Source organism: Alexandromys fortis, unplaced genomic scaffold (genome assembly GCF_014885135.2).
Source record: "Alexandromys fortis isolate MF-2015 unplaced genomic scaffold, M_Fortis_MF-2015_v1.1 scaffold_98, whole genome shotgun sequence".
NCBI lineage: Eukaryota > Metazoa > Chordata > Mammalia > Rodentia > Cricetidae > Alexandromys > Alexandromys fortis.
Window position 1 is genome coordinate 3546437 of NW_026068002.1, and position 18388 is coordinate 3564824.

General features: G+C 40.0%; 1 protein-coding gene across 2 annotated transcripts in view; it reads right to left on the reverse strand.

Moving 5' to 3' along the window:
- Acsl3 (acyl-CoA synthetase long chain family member 3) overlaps window positions 1-18388 on the reverse strand; it is a 54954-nt gene that overhangs the window by 13788 nt on the left and 22778 nt on the right. For both annotated transcript variants that reach the window (XM_050161029.1, XM_050161030.1), the window contains exons 3-12: window positions 14844-15021; window positions 12731-12840; window positions 10491-10629; window positions 8235-8385; window positions 6696-6819; window positions 6324-6395; window positions 5602-5741; window positions 3450-3622; window positions 2237-2311; window positions 137-328 (exon numbers count right to left, since the gene is read on the reverse strand). In XM_050161029.1, coding sequence (XP_050016986.1) covers window positions 137-328; window positions 2237-2311; window positions 3450-3622; window positions 5602-5741; window positions 6324-6395; window positions 6696-6819; window positions 8235-8385; window positions 10491-10629; window positions 12731-12840; window positions 14844-15021 — 1354 coding nt within the window. The remainder of the gene's footprint in view (window positions 1-136; window positions 329-2236; window positions 2312-3449; window positions 3623-5601; window positions 5742-6323; window positions 6396-6695; window positions 6820-8234; window positions 8386-10490; window positions 10630-12730; window positions 12841-14843; window positions 15022-18388) is intronic.

Below are 18388 nucleotides of genomic sequence, written 5' to 3' on the forward strand. Positions count from 1 at the left end.
CAGAGCTAGTTCCAGGACAGGCTCCAAAGCCACAGAGAAACCCTGTTTCGAAAAAAAAAAAAAAGAAAAGAAAAGAAAAAGAAAAGAAAAGAAAGAAAGTCAGAAAGACAAAGAAACAAAGAACTCAATGGCTCACCGATAATCTTCAGACAACCATCAGGGTCAAACTCTCCAATATCTCCAGTGCAGAGCCACCGCTGCCCATTTTCATCTTCAAAGAAATCAGTCTGTGTTTTCGCTTCATTTTTGTAGTACCCCATTGTCACATTTTGGCCACCAATAAGAATTTCACCTCTGGGATGTGGTTTATCAGTATTAAAATAGCCACCTGAAAAGCACAAAAAAACCATATAGGTATTACATAAAAATTCAAAACTATTAATTTCTAAGTATAGATCTTATTTTAACCAATTAGAGTCCCAGGATAAATAAAGCAGATACTGTGGCTAAACATTATCAATAAGCTAGCACCAAACTTTCAATCATTCAATAATGAGCATCCACACTTTCTAAGCTACTATTTTAAAAAAAATGAATATTCTAAATTCTAGCATCCTTCACCTATTATGTAAAATAATTACAAAGTTTCTACTTGGTCCACATATCATGCTAGAAAAATTATAAAATAACTGCCAAATATTAAATAATAGAACAAATCCCTTCATAAAATCACACTAATATATACTTAGAAGCTTGTTCTTGCAGATCATTTTAGATAGACTGAGTTCAAATTTTATTGACTATTTCTAACGTATGCAAAAAAACAGATGACAAATGTTATCAGTCTTAGAATCTTTAGAAAGGAGAGGTTATGTCCCGATAGATCACAGATAATCCATCTATATGCTTTGATATGACACAAATATCTCTACAGTGGTTTTTATTTTAAATAGAATAAACAATAAATTTTTATAGAATTAAAGTGCATTTTTTTTCCTTTAAAAAAAACTTTGCTTGAAGCCCTTGGGGAAAAGGAAAATTATGATAATTCATATGGAATAAATGTGATTTTTTTCTTCTACTAAGTGAAATTATGACTACTCTTTTATTACATTTATTCTTCTCCCTTCCCATCTCACACCTGGTGTATGTGTTGTGTGTATGTGTGTGTGTGCAAGCATGCATATGCATGTACACATAAACCACAGCATATATATAAAGGTCAGTTAATTCTGTTTTACAACCATGTGGGTTCTAGGGATTGACCTCAGGTCCTGAGGATCAGAGACAAGTGCCTTTACCTGATGAGCCATCTTTCTGGCCCTCCTAACTTATAACACTATTCATGTAGCACACTGCTCAAATTTCTGCTATCATTTTTACTTTAGGTAACTTATGTAATAAAATGATAACCAAGAGACTAGGGGAGACTACTCACTCAGTAAAGAGTTTGCTGTGTAAGAAGACATAAGGTCAACTGCCAAAAATCATATTAAAAAGCCATGCATGGTGCACAGGATTGTCATCTCAGCACTCAGGAGGCAGAGACAGAGTCCTAGGGCTCACTGGCCAACCAGCCTAGCCTAACACACAGTCTGTTTCAGAAAACAAGGTAGACATGGCCTCTGAGGAATGCCATCCAGCCTCCACACATACAGACACACACATATATACAGTAAGTAAAAAAAAAAGAAAAAAAAATTCTATTCTTCGGAATCAACTCTGTCGGATTAAAGTTAGAAGGCAACAACAATGCTACCCCCAGAAAGCCGACAAACTCATGGAAACTGAACAGTCAACTACTGAACCACACCTGGGTCAAGGAAGAAATTAAGAAAGAAATTAAAGTCTTCCTTGAATTTAATGAAAATAAAGAGACAACATACTCAAACCTATGGGACACGATGAAAGCAGTGCTAAGAGGAAAGTTCATAGCACTAAGTGCCCACTTAAAGAAAACGGAGAAAGCATACAGTGGGGACTTAACGGCACACCTGAGAGCTCTAGAAAAAAAAGAAGCAGATGTGCCCAGGAGGAGTAGAAGACTGGAAATAATCAAACTGAGGGCAGAAATCAACAAAATAGAAACACAGAAAACAGTCCAAAGAATCAATGAAACAATTCTGAAGCATGCAAATTAAGTACATCTTCTCAGGTCTATATAAACACAGGTAATATAATCAAGAAAATGAATGCTTAAAATTTTACATTCTAAAATATGCGACAAAAGGAACTCTAGTACATTTCTATTTCAATCTTATAAAAGTTAATGTTCTGTTACTAAAATAAGTTTTACCTTCCTCCCAGTTCTTTAATTTGATTTCACAGCAAACTAATGGTGCTCCCACTCTGCCGGTATTGTAGTCCCACACTAAGAGGCAAAGGGAGAAAAAGTATTTGAGAACTGTGGTTAACCAATTGCTTCCTTTTCCTAAGTGATTTAAAATGATGATTTATCCTAAGCCTTGGATAGCCAGCATCATCCCCAAGAGAATCCTTACAAATATAAGTGAGCCACAGGACGCATGCTCTGCTCAGCACAGGGACACTTTTTAAAGACCTGAATTATTACTGAAACTGATTTTACTTGTTATGCAGAGTTTGGGGCTTATTAAGACTTTTCAAACAGATTTTAAGCAAAAGAGTTACAGAAAGAGAGGCCTTCAGGAAGTGAAACACACCCAGGTAGGTGGGCATAGCCTTCTCTCAGTTTCAAATGGTTTGGAGTCTACATTAGCAACTGAAGAGTCCTATGGAATCAGGCACACTGCTCTACATCCCTAGAATCTCTGCCCATCACACGTCCTCACACGTGTATGTGTAAGCTGGGCGTCCTATCTTACAGGACAGGAGCACAGCAGCTCACACCTATCTACTTCCTTGTTAGGTCTTACAGCACTGCAATGCTGACGGACTCTCCCATCTTTCCCCAGATCACTATTTCAAGGCTGGCATCTCTCACATCATCTTCAACAATCATACCATACTTAAGATTCTACAGTTACAGCTGAAATCCAGAAGAAAACTCCCAAGATCTTGTAGCACAACCCCAAAATGATGAATTATTAGTACACTGTGACTCTTCATCAAAGATCATTCAAATGCCAGAAATAAATCTGAGCTTTGGTACCTAAATGACTAGTTAAAAAAAAACAAAAACAAAAATCAAAAAAACACTAGTCTGTAATTGCTGGAATAAAATAAAAGTACAAAACAATGTTTCTTGCAAAACGTCTTTCCCAGAATATTCAGTTTTTAATATCATATGACAATATATAATACAAAAAGTTCTCGTAGATGAATTAACTACCACTTCATCCAATACATCTTAAAAGTATCTATCAACAATTACAGTTGTTAATTAACAGCCGAGTTAATCACAATTCTATTATTCAAAACCTTGATTACTCATGTATTTTTAAAAAATAATTCATAACAAATTGTGGGGGCTACACTATACCCCAGCCTCTGATAGGCACACAGGGGACATCTCAGATGACAGTACCTACCTTCTGTAATCGTTCCAGCCCCTGTTGATTCCGTGAGTCCATACCCCTGACCAACGGGACAGCAGAAACAGATATTCATGAATCGTTGTGTCGTTGCAGAAAGTGGAGCACCACCACACAACAAAAGGCGAATATTTCCACCCAGTAGTCTTCGAACATTCCGAAAAACAAAGCTAAAAGTACCAATAGAAAATTCCAAGACTTTTAAAGCAGAGTGGTAGTTTGAATAAAAATGGGCAACACAGGCTCATATACTGGAGTGTTTGGTTTCCAACTGTTTCAAATTAGGAAGGACTAGAGGCTGTGCTCCTTTTGGAGAAGGGGTGACACAAGGACTAGGCTTTAAGGTTACGAAAACCAGCACCATTCCTAGTTGGCTCCTTGGCTTAGGGTGCAAGCTCTCAGTTACTGATCCGGTGGCCAGCGGGGTGCCTGCCTGCCTGCTGCCATGCTCCCTGCAATGATGGGCATGGAGCAAACCCTCTAAAACTGTAAGCAAGACCCCAATTAACTGCCTTCTTCTATAAACTGCCTTAGTCATGGTGACTCTTTGCCATCAATAGAAAAGTAAGCCAGCCAGCAGAATTTAGTTTTCCAAATCTCTAACCTCTCTGTTAAATGGAGCTTTTGAGATTAAGTAACATAATCGAAGTAACACAGCCAGTTCAGATTAGCCTGAGTCACTCTCTATCTTAAATATCAGAGGTACAATCAGCAAAGAAAATGTCATTTCCTCAGTTATTTTTCATGTAACAAATATAAAATTGGTATATTTATTTATAGTAATAGATTTCTTTTTTAATGAACAGAGAATTTGCTATCATAAATGCATATTATATGTCATATCTTCAAATAATTTATTAGAAGCAAATTAATTTTCTGCTTGTATCCATTCATTAGAAATTAATGCAAGTTTTATGTACAGAAATCTCTTTTAAAAATCTGTCTAAAAAATCTATCTAATACCAACTTTGAGGTATTTACATTATAGCTTTAAAAATATGCAAATTATCTGGAAGCAATTTTAAAAAGAAAGTATTTCAAATATTTATTTGATATGCTTCTGAAAAACACTAGCAAAAAGACTGCTTATAACTCAAGTAAAAAGCGAGGAGCAAGGCTGGGAGTGGATTAGTGGTGCTGCTTGCTTACCGAGACGCACACCCTAGCACAAAGCTATGGAAACTGAAGTTATTTTGAAAAGGATGAAGACTACATGACAATCATTTTATTAGTTGTATTAAGGCTGGATGTGGTGGCATACACCCTAAGTCTTATGTTCTAAAACTGAGCTATCCAGTCTCTTAACCTAAGCCCTCAGAAAGGAGTTTCTATCATCAAAAAGAAAAAAATGTATTAGACTCTACATCTTCCTAAAATAGATAAAAAGTCTAAAAAAAACAATAATGTAAAGCATCTGAAAACTATGCTTATATTCTCATAAAAAAATTAATCATATAGTTGAACAGTGGTAGTGCATGCATTTAATCACAGAACTTGGGAGGAAGCAGCAGGCGAATCTCTTTGAGTTCAAGGCCAGTCTAGTCTACAATGCAAGTTCCAGGAGAGCAAAGGCTGTTAAACAGTGAAACACTCAAAAGAAAAAAATCCTATTTTCACTTTATAATTTTCAAACTATTTGGTATTCTTTATTAACAGTACAAAAACAGAGATGAAAGATGGGGGACAATCTTTTAAAGATTTAAAAATAAAAGTTAATAATTTTCACCAACATGCATATCCAAATAAATTTTAAGGTAGTATTTTGAAATTTATACCGTTAAAAATCTAAGTACTATATTAAACACAGCAAAATGATAACTAAAAATTTTTCAGTTCTTATATAGGAAGGATTGTTACAGTCCCTTTGACTTTTCAAATGAATTTCTTAGTACACAGCTCAAAATGGCCTAGAACTTGCTATGAAGCACAGGTTGGCCTTGGACTTTTTTAAGAGGCCAGAAGGCAGAGCTGGTGTCCAGCTCTCGAATGCTCCCACCACCCAACCTTTCTGCAAAACACTGAATCATCTCGGCAGCCCCCAGCCACAGGTATTTCAGGCCTGAGCCACCGCAACCACGGTACATAGGCCTCAATTCCCTGGCCTGCTGTATGTTAACGGGCATTTGCACGAAGAACTGGCTTTACTCACTGGTCACACAGTGGAGTACTGCACCCTTTGGCAATCTGTTCCATCTTATAATTATAGGCCAAAATAAACAAGTTTCGTTGGAAACTACTCATTTCATTCACTTTATTCATGACGTTTTTGTAGATCCGATCCATGATTTCCTAGACATATAAATAAGTTCATTAATTATATGAGCAATCTTCATATTTAAGTCATATCCATATCATCAATATTCCTAATTATCATGTATATTATGTAGGGTAGTTTTGGGGTGCATGTGCCATGGTGCATATGCAGGTGAGTCTCTCCTTCTGCCATCATCTGGGACCTAGGAATTGAACTCAGGTCCTCAGACTGTGTAACAAGCACTTTACCCACCCTACTCAGCTACCTTACTACCCGGACACTAAGTCATTTTAAAGATAAATTTTTTTTTTTTTTAGATTTATTTATTTATTATGTATACAGTGTTCTGTCTGTCTGTATGCTTGCTGGCCAGAAGAGGGCACCAGATTTCATTACAGATGGCTGTGAGCCACCATGTGGTGGCTGGGAATTGAACTCAGGACCTCTGGAAGAGCAGTCGGTGCTCTTAACCTTTGAGCCATCTCTCCAGCCCCCTAAAGATAAATTCTATCAGGACTAAAAAATATGAGTAGAATCACAATCAGTTTTATCACCCCATCACCTGCGGCTGACAGCATGTCTTGAGTGCTTGATATGAAAGAACGGGCAGTTCTTACCGGAACAGCTGCCATCAGGGTTGGCTTCAACATGGATGTGTCTCCTTTGCTTCCTTTTTTTATTTTTGAAGACTACAAAACACAAAAAATAACCTATGTATATAAAGATCTTGAACTTAAGCCAGACGGTGCTGATGCACACATTTAATCCCAGCACTGGAGCAGCAGAGGCAGGCGGATCTCTGTGAGTTCAAGGCCAGCCTGGTCTACAAGAGCTAGTTCTAGGGCAGGCTCCAAAACTACAGAGAAAACCCCTGTCGGGGGGGCGGGGGGGAGAACAGCAATAATTTAACTTATTTCACTTGAAACTGATAGGGAAAAAAATGTTAAAAATACCTTTTTAGTATATCAAGTCACAGATACTTAATTTACCTGATCTGCTAAAGTCTGTGGTGAAGAGTAGCCAATTCGACATCCATGAGAAAGACATACAAGCTCAGCACTCAATTCTAGAACATGGGCCAGGGGCAAATAGCCAATGTATACATCTTCCTCTCTGAAAGAAATGGCAGATAAAAGCAAGGGTCATGGGAGCTCTCTGCCAAAGTGACTACAGCAAGCTTCTAGATACATGGTGGAATAGCTATACACCCACTGAAGACAACACTCCCTGCTGATGGGGCACTGATAAGACAGACAGAAAGAAAAAAAAAAAAAACTACATTTCAATCCAAACTACCGTTCAATCCAAAAACAAAGAGAATGTGGTCTGTTGCAGAAGGCTGGGGTTTGGGGGGTCTTTTAAACGACAGAAAGCCACCGTGTAAGAGATGACCTTTTAGAGTTAGTGGGTATCTATTGTGACTCTCTTAGAATGGATGCCTATTCTAGGAGCTGGATCCAGAAATAAATTGTAAAGTATAACTTAATATGTAAGAAAATATGTGTACTCATGTATTTTTCAAGAAACGGCCCTGCATCTACAAACATGAAGAACAACTGAGGAAGTCCAAGGGAAAGCACCGTTCAGGTTTCCCAGCTCTGTTCCCACATCGCGTCCACAGCTAACTGCATGTGTCTCAATGCATGTGTGTCTGAGCAAAAAGGGAAGAAAACTGGCAGTGCACCAGCTCCGTCATCAGAAGAATGACTTCATCTCTGAGCTATCATCTTAATTTCTCATCCCATCTGGTGTCTTCTGCCATGATTTGCCTACTCCACTCCACTCTCCCCTGATGCCCCAAGAGCACAACCTCAATAATCCAATCAGTTGACTATGACTACCTCTCTGCCCACCAAGACTGCACATAACATACAGAAATGACTACGTACACACAGAAGCAAAGCCAACTGACTGAAATAATTTAAACTTAAGGTGTTTACAACCACAAAGTCAGCTGAACCCTGCATCTTTAAAATACTAAGCCACTGCACTATCATTTTATTTATTTTTTTTAAAGATTTATTATTTATTTATTATGTATACAACATTCTGCCTCCATGTATGCCCGCACGCCAGAAGAGGGCACCAGATCTCATTACAGATGGTTGTGAGCCACCATGTGGTTGCTGGGAATTGAACTCAGGACCTCTGGAAGAGCAGGCAGTGCTCTTAACCACTGAGCCATCTCTCCAGCCCCCTGCACTATCATTTTAAAATCACATGAAGGTAACTATTTTAGAGGCAGGAGAGACAGCTCAGCAGTTAACTCATGTTATCTCAGTCTGGTTCTCAACACCTATGCTGGGCACTCACAGCTCCAGCTCCAAGGGATCTGATACTCTGGCCTCTGCAGCTTCATTCATGAGCAGGGATAAGGAGACACATACACTATTTTTTAATTAATGTTCTCTAAAGTGTCTACTTTCATAGACACTTGGAAATAACTTAACCATCTACTAAAAAGGCCCAAATGCTTGTATTCTAACAGGTACAAATACAAAGTTACTTTGCATTTTCCCATGACATACCCCAGACTTGGGATCCTTCTCGCCATCCCAGTTATCGAAGCAATGATGTTGCTGTGGGAGATCATGACTCCCTTTGGAATTCCTGTGGACCCACTTGTATACATGATTACTGCAATGTCTGAGGGCAACGGCCTGCTGTGAGCTTTGTTTTCTATATTGGAGAAAAGAAAAACACACACCTCTGAGGAACATGGCTACATCACCAACTTTCTTCTCATTCATTTTTATAATTCAACCAAAATACTTAAACAACAGTCAACACATAAGGAGGCATAAACAATACAGGGACAAACCAGTTACGTCCATAATATGATAAGAGTTACAAAGAAAAATAACGACAAGGTGAGATAATAAAAGACGCTGCTTAGACACAGCATTCTAGTAAAGTGTCTCTAAAGAGTAATTTTAGTAAAAACCTGAACGAGTGAGCAAAGTAGCCACAAAAGTCCTGGGACTGGGAAGCCAGTACTTCAAGAAGTAAAAACAAACAGTGGGCATGGTAGCAGATGTCTGCAATTCCAGCACTCAGGACACAAAAATGAGATCTTGAGGTCAAAGCCAGCCTAGGCCACAAGGTAAGCTCTGGACCATTTTAGAAACACCCTGTTCTGTTTCAAAAAACATAAAATAAAGTAGTACAAGTAGTAGAAGTAATGGTAGTTAGCAGCAATGGTAGTTAGAGTAGTAGTGATAATAACAGTAGCTAGCAATAGTAATGGCAGCTAGAGTAGTAGTGGTAGTAATGGTAGTTAGCAGTAGTAATAAATAACCCAGTACAAAAAAGCCTTAAAGTAGGAATGTGCTTGGCATCTCTTATAAGACGAGGGACATGGTAGGACTGGAGTAAACCAGAAGTGACCATCAGTAACAGTGGAGCAACAACCAGGACCTCAGGCAGCCTAGGTGGGCACATTGAGAACTGCACTTGGTCACTCTGGGATCAAAAGAAAGAAAATTTTCAACAGCAGCAGGCCATCATCTGTGGCAAAAATGAAATAAAAGAACTGAGAATCCAAAACCTACTCTAGTAACTTAAGAGATAAAAGGGGCTTGAGCTAACACACCTACAAACTTACAAAAATGTTCTCTGCTTCATGAGATGACTGCTGGTTACTCTCAGCACCTTAGTGTTGCCTGTCTGTGGTCACAAGACTATAAGCCTAAGGACAGCAGCCAACAGGCTACAGAAAAGGCACAGGACACAGATGAAAGACATCAGCACCATCCACCTGTCTAGCTCATCCCAAAACTAATGCACATGTGGACTTCTAAGGAAAATGTTCACGTATACTTCCCTTACCTCCTACCTGTCCAGACAATTTCTTAAGAACCACACACCACATATTTCTTTTTTTCTCTAACTAGACATCACTGGTCAACAGTCTGAGTATCCACCAACACCTAAAATTCAACATGCTCAATTATTGTTATGCCTGTTATACCAAGGATGTCAGCATGATCCTGTCCCTGAGCAGCATCACCAAGTTTCCTACTACTGAGGAAACAGTGGGCAGCAGCCCAGCGTTCTACAGTAACAGTCTACACTTTCTGAAGTTCGTTTCTCTGGCAGTTACGAATTCTACAGTCTCTATGCCTTGTGTGAATTCAAAGACAAAAACTCTGCAAAGGCAAGTAAAAGTCTGAGAAAGAAGCAAAAAGGAGGGGCTCAGGCTTAGCGGCTCTAGCTGTAGACACACTAATTCTAATGGGTAAACTTAAAGGTGTTACTTTAAAAATCCACTTCAAAACTTACAGAAAATTGAATGATGTACAAGTATTTTAAATTTAAAGCAAACACTACTATATTTTTGGTTATTGTTATCAATGCTGTTTTTAAGATAGGGTCTCAGTTAGCCTCAGTTTGGCCTTTTACAAGCTACACAGTCAATGATGATCTTCAATTTTTGACCTTCTTCCTCCACCTCCCGGGTGCCGAGATGACAGGCATGTGCCCTCATGTCTAGGGTTATGCAATGCTGGGGATCAAATCCAGGACTTAGAGCAAGCTAGGCAAACATTCTGCCAATTGAGTTACATTCCCAGTCCATACTTAAAGAATAATAATAAATGCTGGCATTTTCCTTAAGTCTTTCTTTAAAGGCTAAATAAAGGCATTTGTAGAAAACCCCATTTCTACATTTGAGAGTCTAGAAAACTCTTGTGTCTTGTGATCTAACTCCAGGATCACACCTCTGGTTAGTTCTAGAGAACACAGTGAGCAGAGTGCACATATGGAATGGTGACCACACAACATACCCATGTTGGCCTTCACTCCGAGAGCCTGCACTGCGGTCATGGTGTGTACAATGACTCCCTTGGGAAACTCAGACCAGGTTGGAGGCTTCCTATCAACAGTAATGATATGGCGCAGACGTGGGACCAAAGAGACTATATCCTGAAGAAACACAAACATTCACCATGATACGTTAACCAAGTTCACCACACTGAATGACCAATTGATTTCTTGTCCCCAAAAAGTTCAGTGATGGGGATAGGGAAGGAGGAAGGGAGAGAGGGAAGGAGGGAGGGAGGGAGGGAGGTGCAGGAGGCGGGGCTACATTCACTATTCTATAATATTATGCATACTCTGTTCTTTGATAAAATCCTTATCAAAATGGACATATCATCACAGAATACCTGAATTACATATAGGGAAGCCCAAAGTCCCTCAAAAACATAAGGGGAAGGGAGAAAATCCACTTTTAAATTTACTAAAAGAAAAAAACAAAAGCATGCCTGAGATGGTAATGTTTTCAGGGGAAATTGCCTAAGAAACTACAAGAATCATTTTCTTATTATTTCATAAAATGTCTCCCATTTTAGTACTTAAAATCTTCAAGCAAATCATTACTCGGTGATTCCTAAATGAATTTAAAATACTCAGTGGTCTGGAGAGTGGTTAAGAGCACCCATATAGATTGGAGTTACAATTAACTCCAATTCCAGGGAACCCAACGCCCTCTTCTGGCATTCTTGTATACTTCTTGGCACCCCTCCCTCCAACCTTCCTTCCCCTACTTCCGCTTTTCTCTCTTCTCTCTCCTTTCTTTCTCTCTCCCTCGTTACTTCCCTCCATCTTTCTTTTTCCTTGCCTTCTTCCTTCCTTTCTTTCAGAAGATAAGATCTCAAGCCCCTTAGGTCCTACTTTCAACTCCCAATGCACGTGTAGGTGCCTATGCAGAATTCTGTGTGTGTTCTCCAAGCCTTCCCCCACAGGGTGCTCTGGCCTGGAACCCACCCACCTGTTCCACTCACACTGGTGCTGGGAGTGTGAGCAGATACCACCATACCTGACTTACAGAGTTCGGGGAATCAAACCAAGGTCCTTGTGCTTACAAAGACAAGCATTTCACTTGAACTACATGGTACATATATATACATACAGGCAAAATACCTATCCACATCCACATAAAATAAATATGAAATGTTGAGGGATCAGCAAGATAGCTCAGGAGGCAAGTGCACTTGTCCCCAAGCCTGATGTTTCACCTGAATTCAGTGAAACCCACAAGGAATCTCATGGTGAACAGAAGGAGAATTGATTCCTATGGGTTGCCTGTAGAGGGCAAAAAAGCCTTGTGCACACAGGCAGGCCCTGGAGAAGTCAGGGAAGTTAAACACACAATTTACCTCCTCAACGGAATGATGTGCACAGCTGTTCTTCCTCGAACGCTAGGAATGATGCTGTATCTCCCACAATTTATGCTCTCGCTTACCTAGGCCCCTTTTCCCTCAATCCTGGGCATTGTTTTTAGACAATAAACCCCACTCTCATGAGTGACGTCACTTGAGTTTTACAACAGCCAAAGTGACTTCTGTTATCTTAGGGCCAGTCCTGACTCCCATAGACACTATGTTTACCTCAATCAAGCTCACTAGACCCTAAATCTTGGGCACTGTCTCTGAGTCAACAGTACTCATACTTGTGAAAGAAGTCAGATGTACTTTGGAAGGAATTTCAATATAAAGATGTTTCAAATAGTTGTACACTTGAGACTGAGTTATCTGAATACATATTCAAAAAATGTGCTGTGCTTAAATGTGACTAAAGTAAAATGATCTAGGCCAGACTCTAGAAGTCCTGGTCCAGCATCAGTTATAGTAAAATCCAGCTGAGCTGAATTTCATTCTTGTCTCTTCATGGATCATTTTTTCCTTACCTGCTGTAAAACCTGCAGAGGAATCAGCACAGCTGTCCTCATTTTTAACAGGTATGTCATGTCACATGTGACCACACGTATGCATGCACATGTGCACAGAAACACAAATTAAAAAAATTTACGTTAAATACACTATGAAACAAGCACAATAAAGCTGTCATCCTTTCAACAGACACTAGCATAGTAGTAATTTTTAACAATTTTTTAATTCTGGTCTAATATATATGAAATCTGCTTTTACGTTCTAAAAATAAAGAACAAAATCTCACAAAGATAACTCAGGATCAGTATGATTCGTCAAAGCATTACACACTGAAAGTTAACTGCAGTCCTCACCTTCAGCTTGGTCTGCAAAAGTTCTTTGCTAGTGATGATGTTGGTCACCTCTGTCTCATTTAGTCCATGAACAATGGCTGGACCTCCCAGGGTAGCATACAGTGTAACAACTACGGGGAAGAAAGGACAGCTGTTACACAGCAGCGCTCCTTTTACTCTCCTTCCTCTCCCTGCTGTAAGTGAACATTCTCAGCATGTGTGCTTCACCTGCACACTGTTCTAGCACTAATGTCACACAAAGGAATTATACCTGATCCTAGAATGTCAAAACCTTCCTTGTTGGCTGCTGGAACTAGAATGTGAAAAGAGACAAGTCCAGTGGTTCTCAATCGTCCTAAATCTGTGACCCTTTAGTATAGTTCCTCATGTTGTAGTGACCTCAACCATAAAATCATTTTCATTGCTACTTCATAATTTTGCTGTTATGAACTACAATGCAAATACATATGTAAAGTCTTATGCAACCCCTGTGAAAGGGCCCTCCCTCCCTTCCACACACACCCCAAATGGGATGAAGCCCACAGGATGAGAACCACTAGACAAGCTGGCACAACAGCACATTGAATGTCAGATCTTAAGTATCACAAGTCAACAAAATAACACATGCCAGGAGTAGTAATGAGACCTATAATCCTAACACTTGGGGAGCAGAGACTGGAAGTCACCCTTTACTACACAGTGAGTTTGATCACTAAATGAGACCCTGACTCAAAAGATAAAAAATAAGGAAAAATAGTGTCCATATGTAGTGGTACAGCTTATTCTAGAATCGAAAAATCAAGTATTTTAGGAACACTGAAATCACATAATATATACAACATGGGTTTCTTTTATGTTTACTTCCCATATAACTGGAAATAGAAATAGAATGATTTTGAAAACAATAATTCTTTCAAAATATTCTCAAAAGAAATGTAAACTCAAACCTTGGAAACAAAAAGGCAGTCCCTATTTTACAAAGTAGAAGAAGCAGGCTGGGTGCAGCAGTACATGTATTTAATCCCAAGCAGGATTCAGAGCCAGTGGGGTCTCCAGGCCAGCCAGGGACAAATGGTGAAACCCTTGATACCTGTCTCACCTAAAGAAAGAAGAAAATGGGCCAGGCAGTGTTGGCGCATGCCTTTAATCCCAGCACTTGGGAGGCAGAGGCAGGCAGATCTCTGTGAGTTCGAGACCAGCCTGGTCTACAAGAGCTAGTTCCAGGATAGGCTCCAAAGCTACAGAGAAATCCTGTCTCAAAAGAGCAAAAAAGGAAGGAAATGGGAATGCTGGAGAAATGGCTCAGAGGTTAGGAGTCCTTGCTCTTCTTGCAGAAAATCCAAGTTCACTTCCCAGCACCTACACAGTGGCTAACAACCACCTGTAACTCCAGTTCCACAGGAATCTAGAGTTTCCTTCTGGCCTCCACGAGCAATGCATGCACTATCACATAAAATAAAAATAACTTAAAAAAAGAAGTCTGCTGGAGGCATCATTTTTATTTCATGTTCATTTACCATGACATTTGGCACTAAGGCCTCCCTCCCAACTGACCCTCCAGGACTGCTTTGCAGGGTTGGCCACCATGCTCACCACTAGAAAAACTTCAGCAAATACTAAGATTCTTTATCATATAACCTAGGGCTTAGAAATTAACCAAGGTATGATAGGGATGTATTCTAGAAGTTAACTGTAGCTACTCGCAGAAGTGGATTAGCAAAACGGCAGCAGGGTTCAGAAAGGTCCCTGAGAGATGGTAGCCAAGCAGTGACCCTGTAAGCAAGGCCTAGTTTTCCAGATGCAGGAAGACCCCTTAATATTTGACCAGTAGGGTTTCCTCCCAAACTGATTCTTTTTCCAAAACAGACAAATGAATAAACAAATAACTGAAACATAATAAACACCCCTCCACTAAATTAGATAAAGGAAAAAACTAGTATCAGAGTATCAACCTCTTGCTTAAATACTATTTTAGGGTCAAGTGTGGTGCAAACAACTCTACTACCAGCACTCAGCAGGTGGAAAGAGGTGAGGACCTCATAGTTCCAGGACAGCAAGGGCTTCATAGAGACCTGTCTCAAAAACAAAAGGACAAAAAAGAAACATTATTTTAAAAAGCATGGTCCATACGTACGCTGGAAGTTATACATAAAACACGCCTGCGCAGCAATCATCCACTCAGCCCTGGTCTCACAGAAGATGGCGATGTTGGTCTTTGGTTTCTGGCCCAACATCTGCAATCCATTTCCAAAGTCAACGGCTCGAGTGAAGACATCTTCATAGGAAAGCCAATTATAGTGCCCCAGAATAACCTGACAAAGCAAAGTATAAAAAGCACAAATGTCTTTCAACATGGCCAAAATGCTAATTTATAGAATGACATCAGAGCAAATTTCAAACTTCAAGTTATGTGAGTGAACATAAAAGAAATTCACTAATATGCATTTTAAAACTTAGCTTTGTGACATTGTCTGTGACAACCCAAATCCCATGCTAAGCTTTTAACTATGACAGAGGGGGGAGTTAGCTTTATTTTTGGTTTTCGAAATTATTCAGAATTGAGTTGAAACATCAGGATCTATACAGTTCAAAACCAGCAGAGTTATACAGTGAGGTCCTATTTTTAATAAACCAAAAAGGGAAGCTGGCGTGGTGACACACTTGAAATCTCAGCATTCAACTAGTGAGTGTGAGGTTACATAAGAAGGGGACAGGGGAGAAACCTGCATATGACTGAAGGAATCATAAAGGTCAGTTTCATAGACAAATGGCCCTATACTAATAAATTCATTTAGAGCAAAACTTTATTCTCTCCTTGAAAATTCTGGATTTCAGAAACAGATGGTATGTGATCCATAGCTAGAAAGTGACCCTACTACTACCCAAGTTCACAAAAATATAAGAATTGAATCTGAACAACTACCCATCATGATAAGCAAAGTACAAAGTCTCTCTACAAGCAAGTGGAGACTGAGTTATATTATTCAAAGACCTCTGATACTTAGCGAGCCTGTAATATTTTATTTGGATTTGTCAGAAGTACAGGCAACAAGTTTACATTAATAATAAGCTCCTTTAAAAGCTGGTTAACATATTGCTGTCTTTAGGGATTTCAACTTAAACACAATCAGGAATTCTCCATTATATGTAAACCTGAACAAAAACTACAAATACAGCTGGTTTCCAAGCATGGCTGTGTTAATTTATGTTTCAAGCATCTTAAAAACCATCTCAACAGGAACTAGAGAAATGGACCAGAGCCTGCTTTTCCAGAGGACCGTTTTCCCAGGCCACAAGTGGTGGCTCACAACCACTTGTAACTCCAGGTCCAGAGGAGCCAACATTCTCTTCTAGCCTCCAAAGGCCCTGGCACAAAAGTAGTGCATAGACACACATGCAGGCAAACATTCATACAAATAAAATAAAAATCATCTGACCATATTTATTTCTAAAAATGCAGCATTCAAGAGAGTTCTCTAAGAGGTTAGATGAAGAAGACGAAGGATAAATGCTGCCCTCTGGTGTCCTATTGAACACAGACGTAAAATTATACTTCTTTAACTGTAGTAGTCCCAAACTCTCACCTTGCTCTGCACCCCCAGGAAAGGTTCAGCATGGGAGCTCCAATGACTTCAAAAGGAGCTCTGTGTGGGTGAGAAGAAAGATGAGAATTTGGCCCAAATGTGTGGGAATCGGATTATAGTTACTAAGAACTATAAACTCCAAAGATAAAAATGGGGCACCTGCCTAGATTCTACATCTAAACGACCAGTACTGTCCAACAATGTGAACAACAAAAAAAAAACATCTAATATACAACCCAAATACATAAACTCATGTGACGATGCCAGCATCTCACAAAGAAATTAAATTCTAAAATTTAATTCAAATGCCCATGTCTATAATCCCAGTCAGTACTCAGCTGGCTGAGGGAAAGGATTGCTTTGAGTCTCAGGGCAGCCCAGGCTACATGAGAATTCAGGCCAGTCTAGGCTACAGTGTGAAACCCTGTCTTAACAACGAGGGAGGGAGGGAGGGAGGGAGGGAGGGAGGGAGGGAGGGAGGGAGGGAGGGAGGGAGGGAGGGAGGGAAGGAGAGGGAAAAAGAACTAGCCAGGCCTAGTGGCACAAACTTTTAATCCTAGCACTCAGGAAGCAGAGGCAGGCAGCTCTCTCTAGGTTCAAGTTCAAGACTATCCTAATCTACATTGAGATTCCAGAGCAGTCAAGGCTATACAGTGAGACCCTGTCTCAAAAAAAAAAAAAAAAAAAAAAAAAAGGACATAATAAAAAGGAAACCTGAATCTGTGTTTCATTATTTAAATCACTGAGTACTGAGTGTTCTAGTTAATTATCTTTCCTATAAGATAACATTTGTGGACATCCTGAAGTTTCTAATCCTGCCTGTATGGCTAACTCAAAACTAAACTATTTTAACCTATGCTGTTAAACACTGCTGCAGAAAGAACGAACCTCACTGAATGCAGTACTACAGATTTCATCAGCCCACAGTCTAAGACCCCCCCCCCCAGTTACTAATTTTCTCATTCTCTAGTAACTCTAAATGCTTCTTCTTTTTAAATATTCTTTCTCTCCACTTGGAGATGATCATCATCGCTTACCTCACTAAGTCATTAGAAATTAAACAGAAATTCCTCAACCTTCAACTACCAAACTTAAGAGCCTTATACACTGGTGTTCACATCCTGCGGTCCACATGGCTGAATGTCCCCGACAAAAGCCAGACTCTCAACGACTGCTTCAGAAGCTCCTCAAACTTCCACCTCCACTACAGCCTTCTGTTTTCACTTGCTCAGCAGGATACCAAACAGGTATAGCAAACTTAGCAAGCCCCGAGCCAACCGCTCTCCCGCTTCCTATCTTAATCCATAATTCCTATGGAAGAGGACAGTGCACCATCGCCCAAGTGCTCCTCACAACTCAAGTTACTCACCTTTGCAATTCATCCTCAGGCTCACTGCTAGATCTATCCAGAGTCTACCACCTCATCTACCAAGTATGGCCTGAGCCCAGCACCTCTTTATCTCCATTACTGTCATGCCAGGCCATCTTCTCCACAACTCATACCACTCTTAGCCTCCTGCACACACATGAACAGGTCTCTTACTGCCCTTACTTCAGATGCAGCCTATGCCCTTCCAGCTGCACGGAGGCCCAGAGGGACTGGAAGTTTTCTAAGCCTCTGTGTAATATGCAAACCCCCTTTCCATCCTTTCTGTTCTTCAGAAATGCTAGAATAGGGGAAGGAGGACCTTACATGATTCACCCCATGAACCTCGCTCAGATGAGCTCATTCTTGTCTGGGACCCACTACTCTGTCTTCCTGCCCAGAGGTTCTTTACCCCACTTTTGCTAGATCTTGTTCAGGTCTCAAACGCAACCTATTCAGGCAGGCAGTCCTTAATCACCAATCTGCTTTCACACTGTTGATGGCCTTCTCCCTCTTGTGCCAAAAATGTAAGACCCATAAAATATTACCCAGTGTGTCTTATTAGTGTTAAGACACTCAGTGATGATTCGCTTAACGTGTGGAATAGCTGGAGCCATAACCTTTGCTCTCATCACCATCAGTCACACAGGGTTGCTATAGATGCAAACAGGTTCAGCATTCCTGGCAGCACAGTTCTCAACAAGCCTCAGGCCTCCTCATTTTAACATT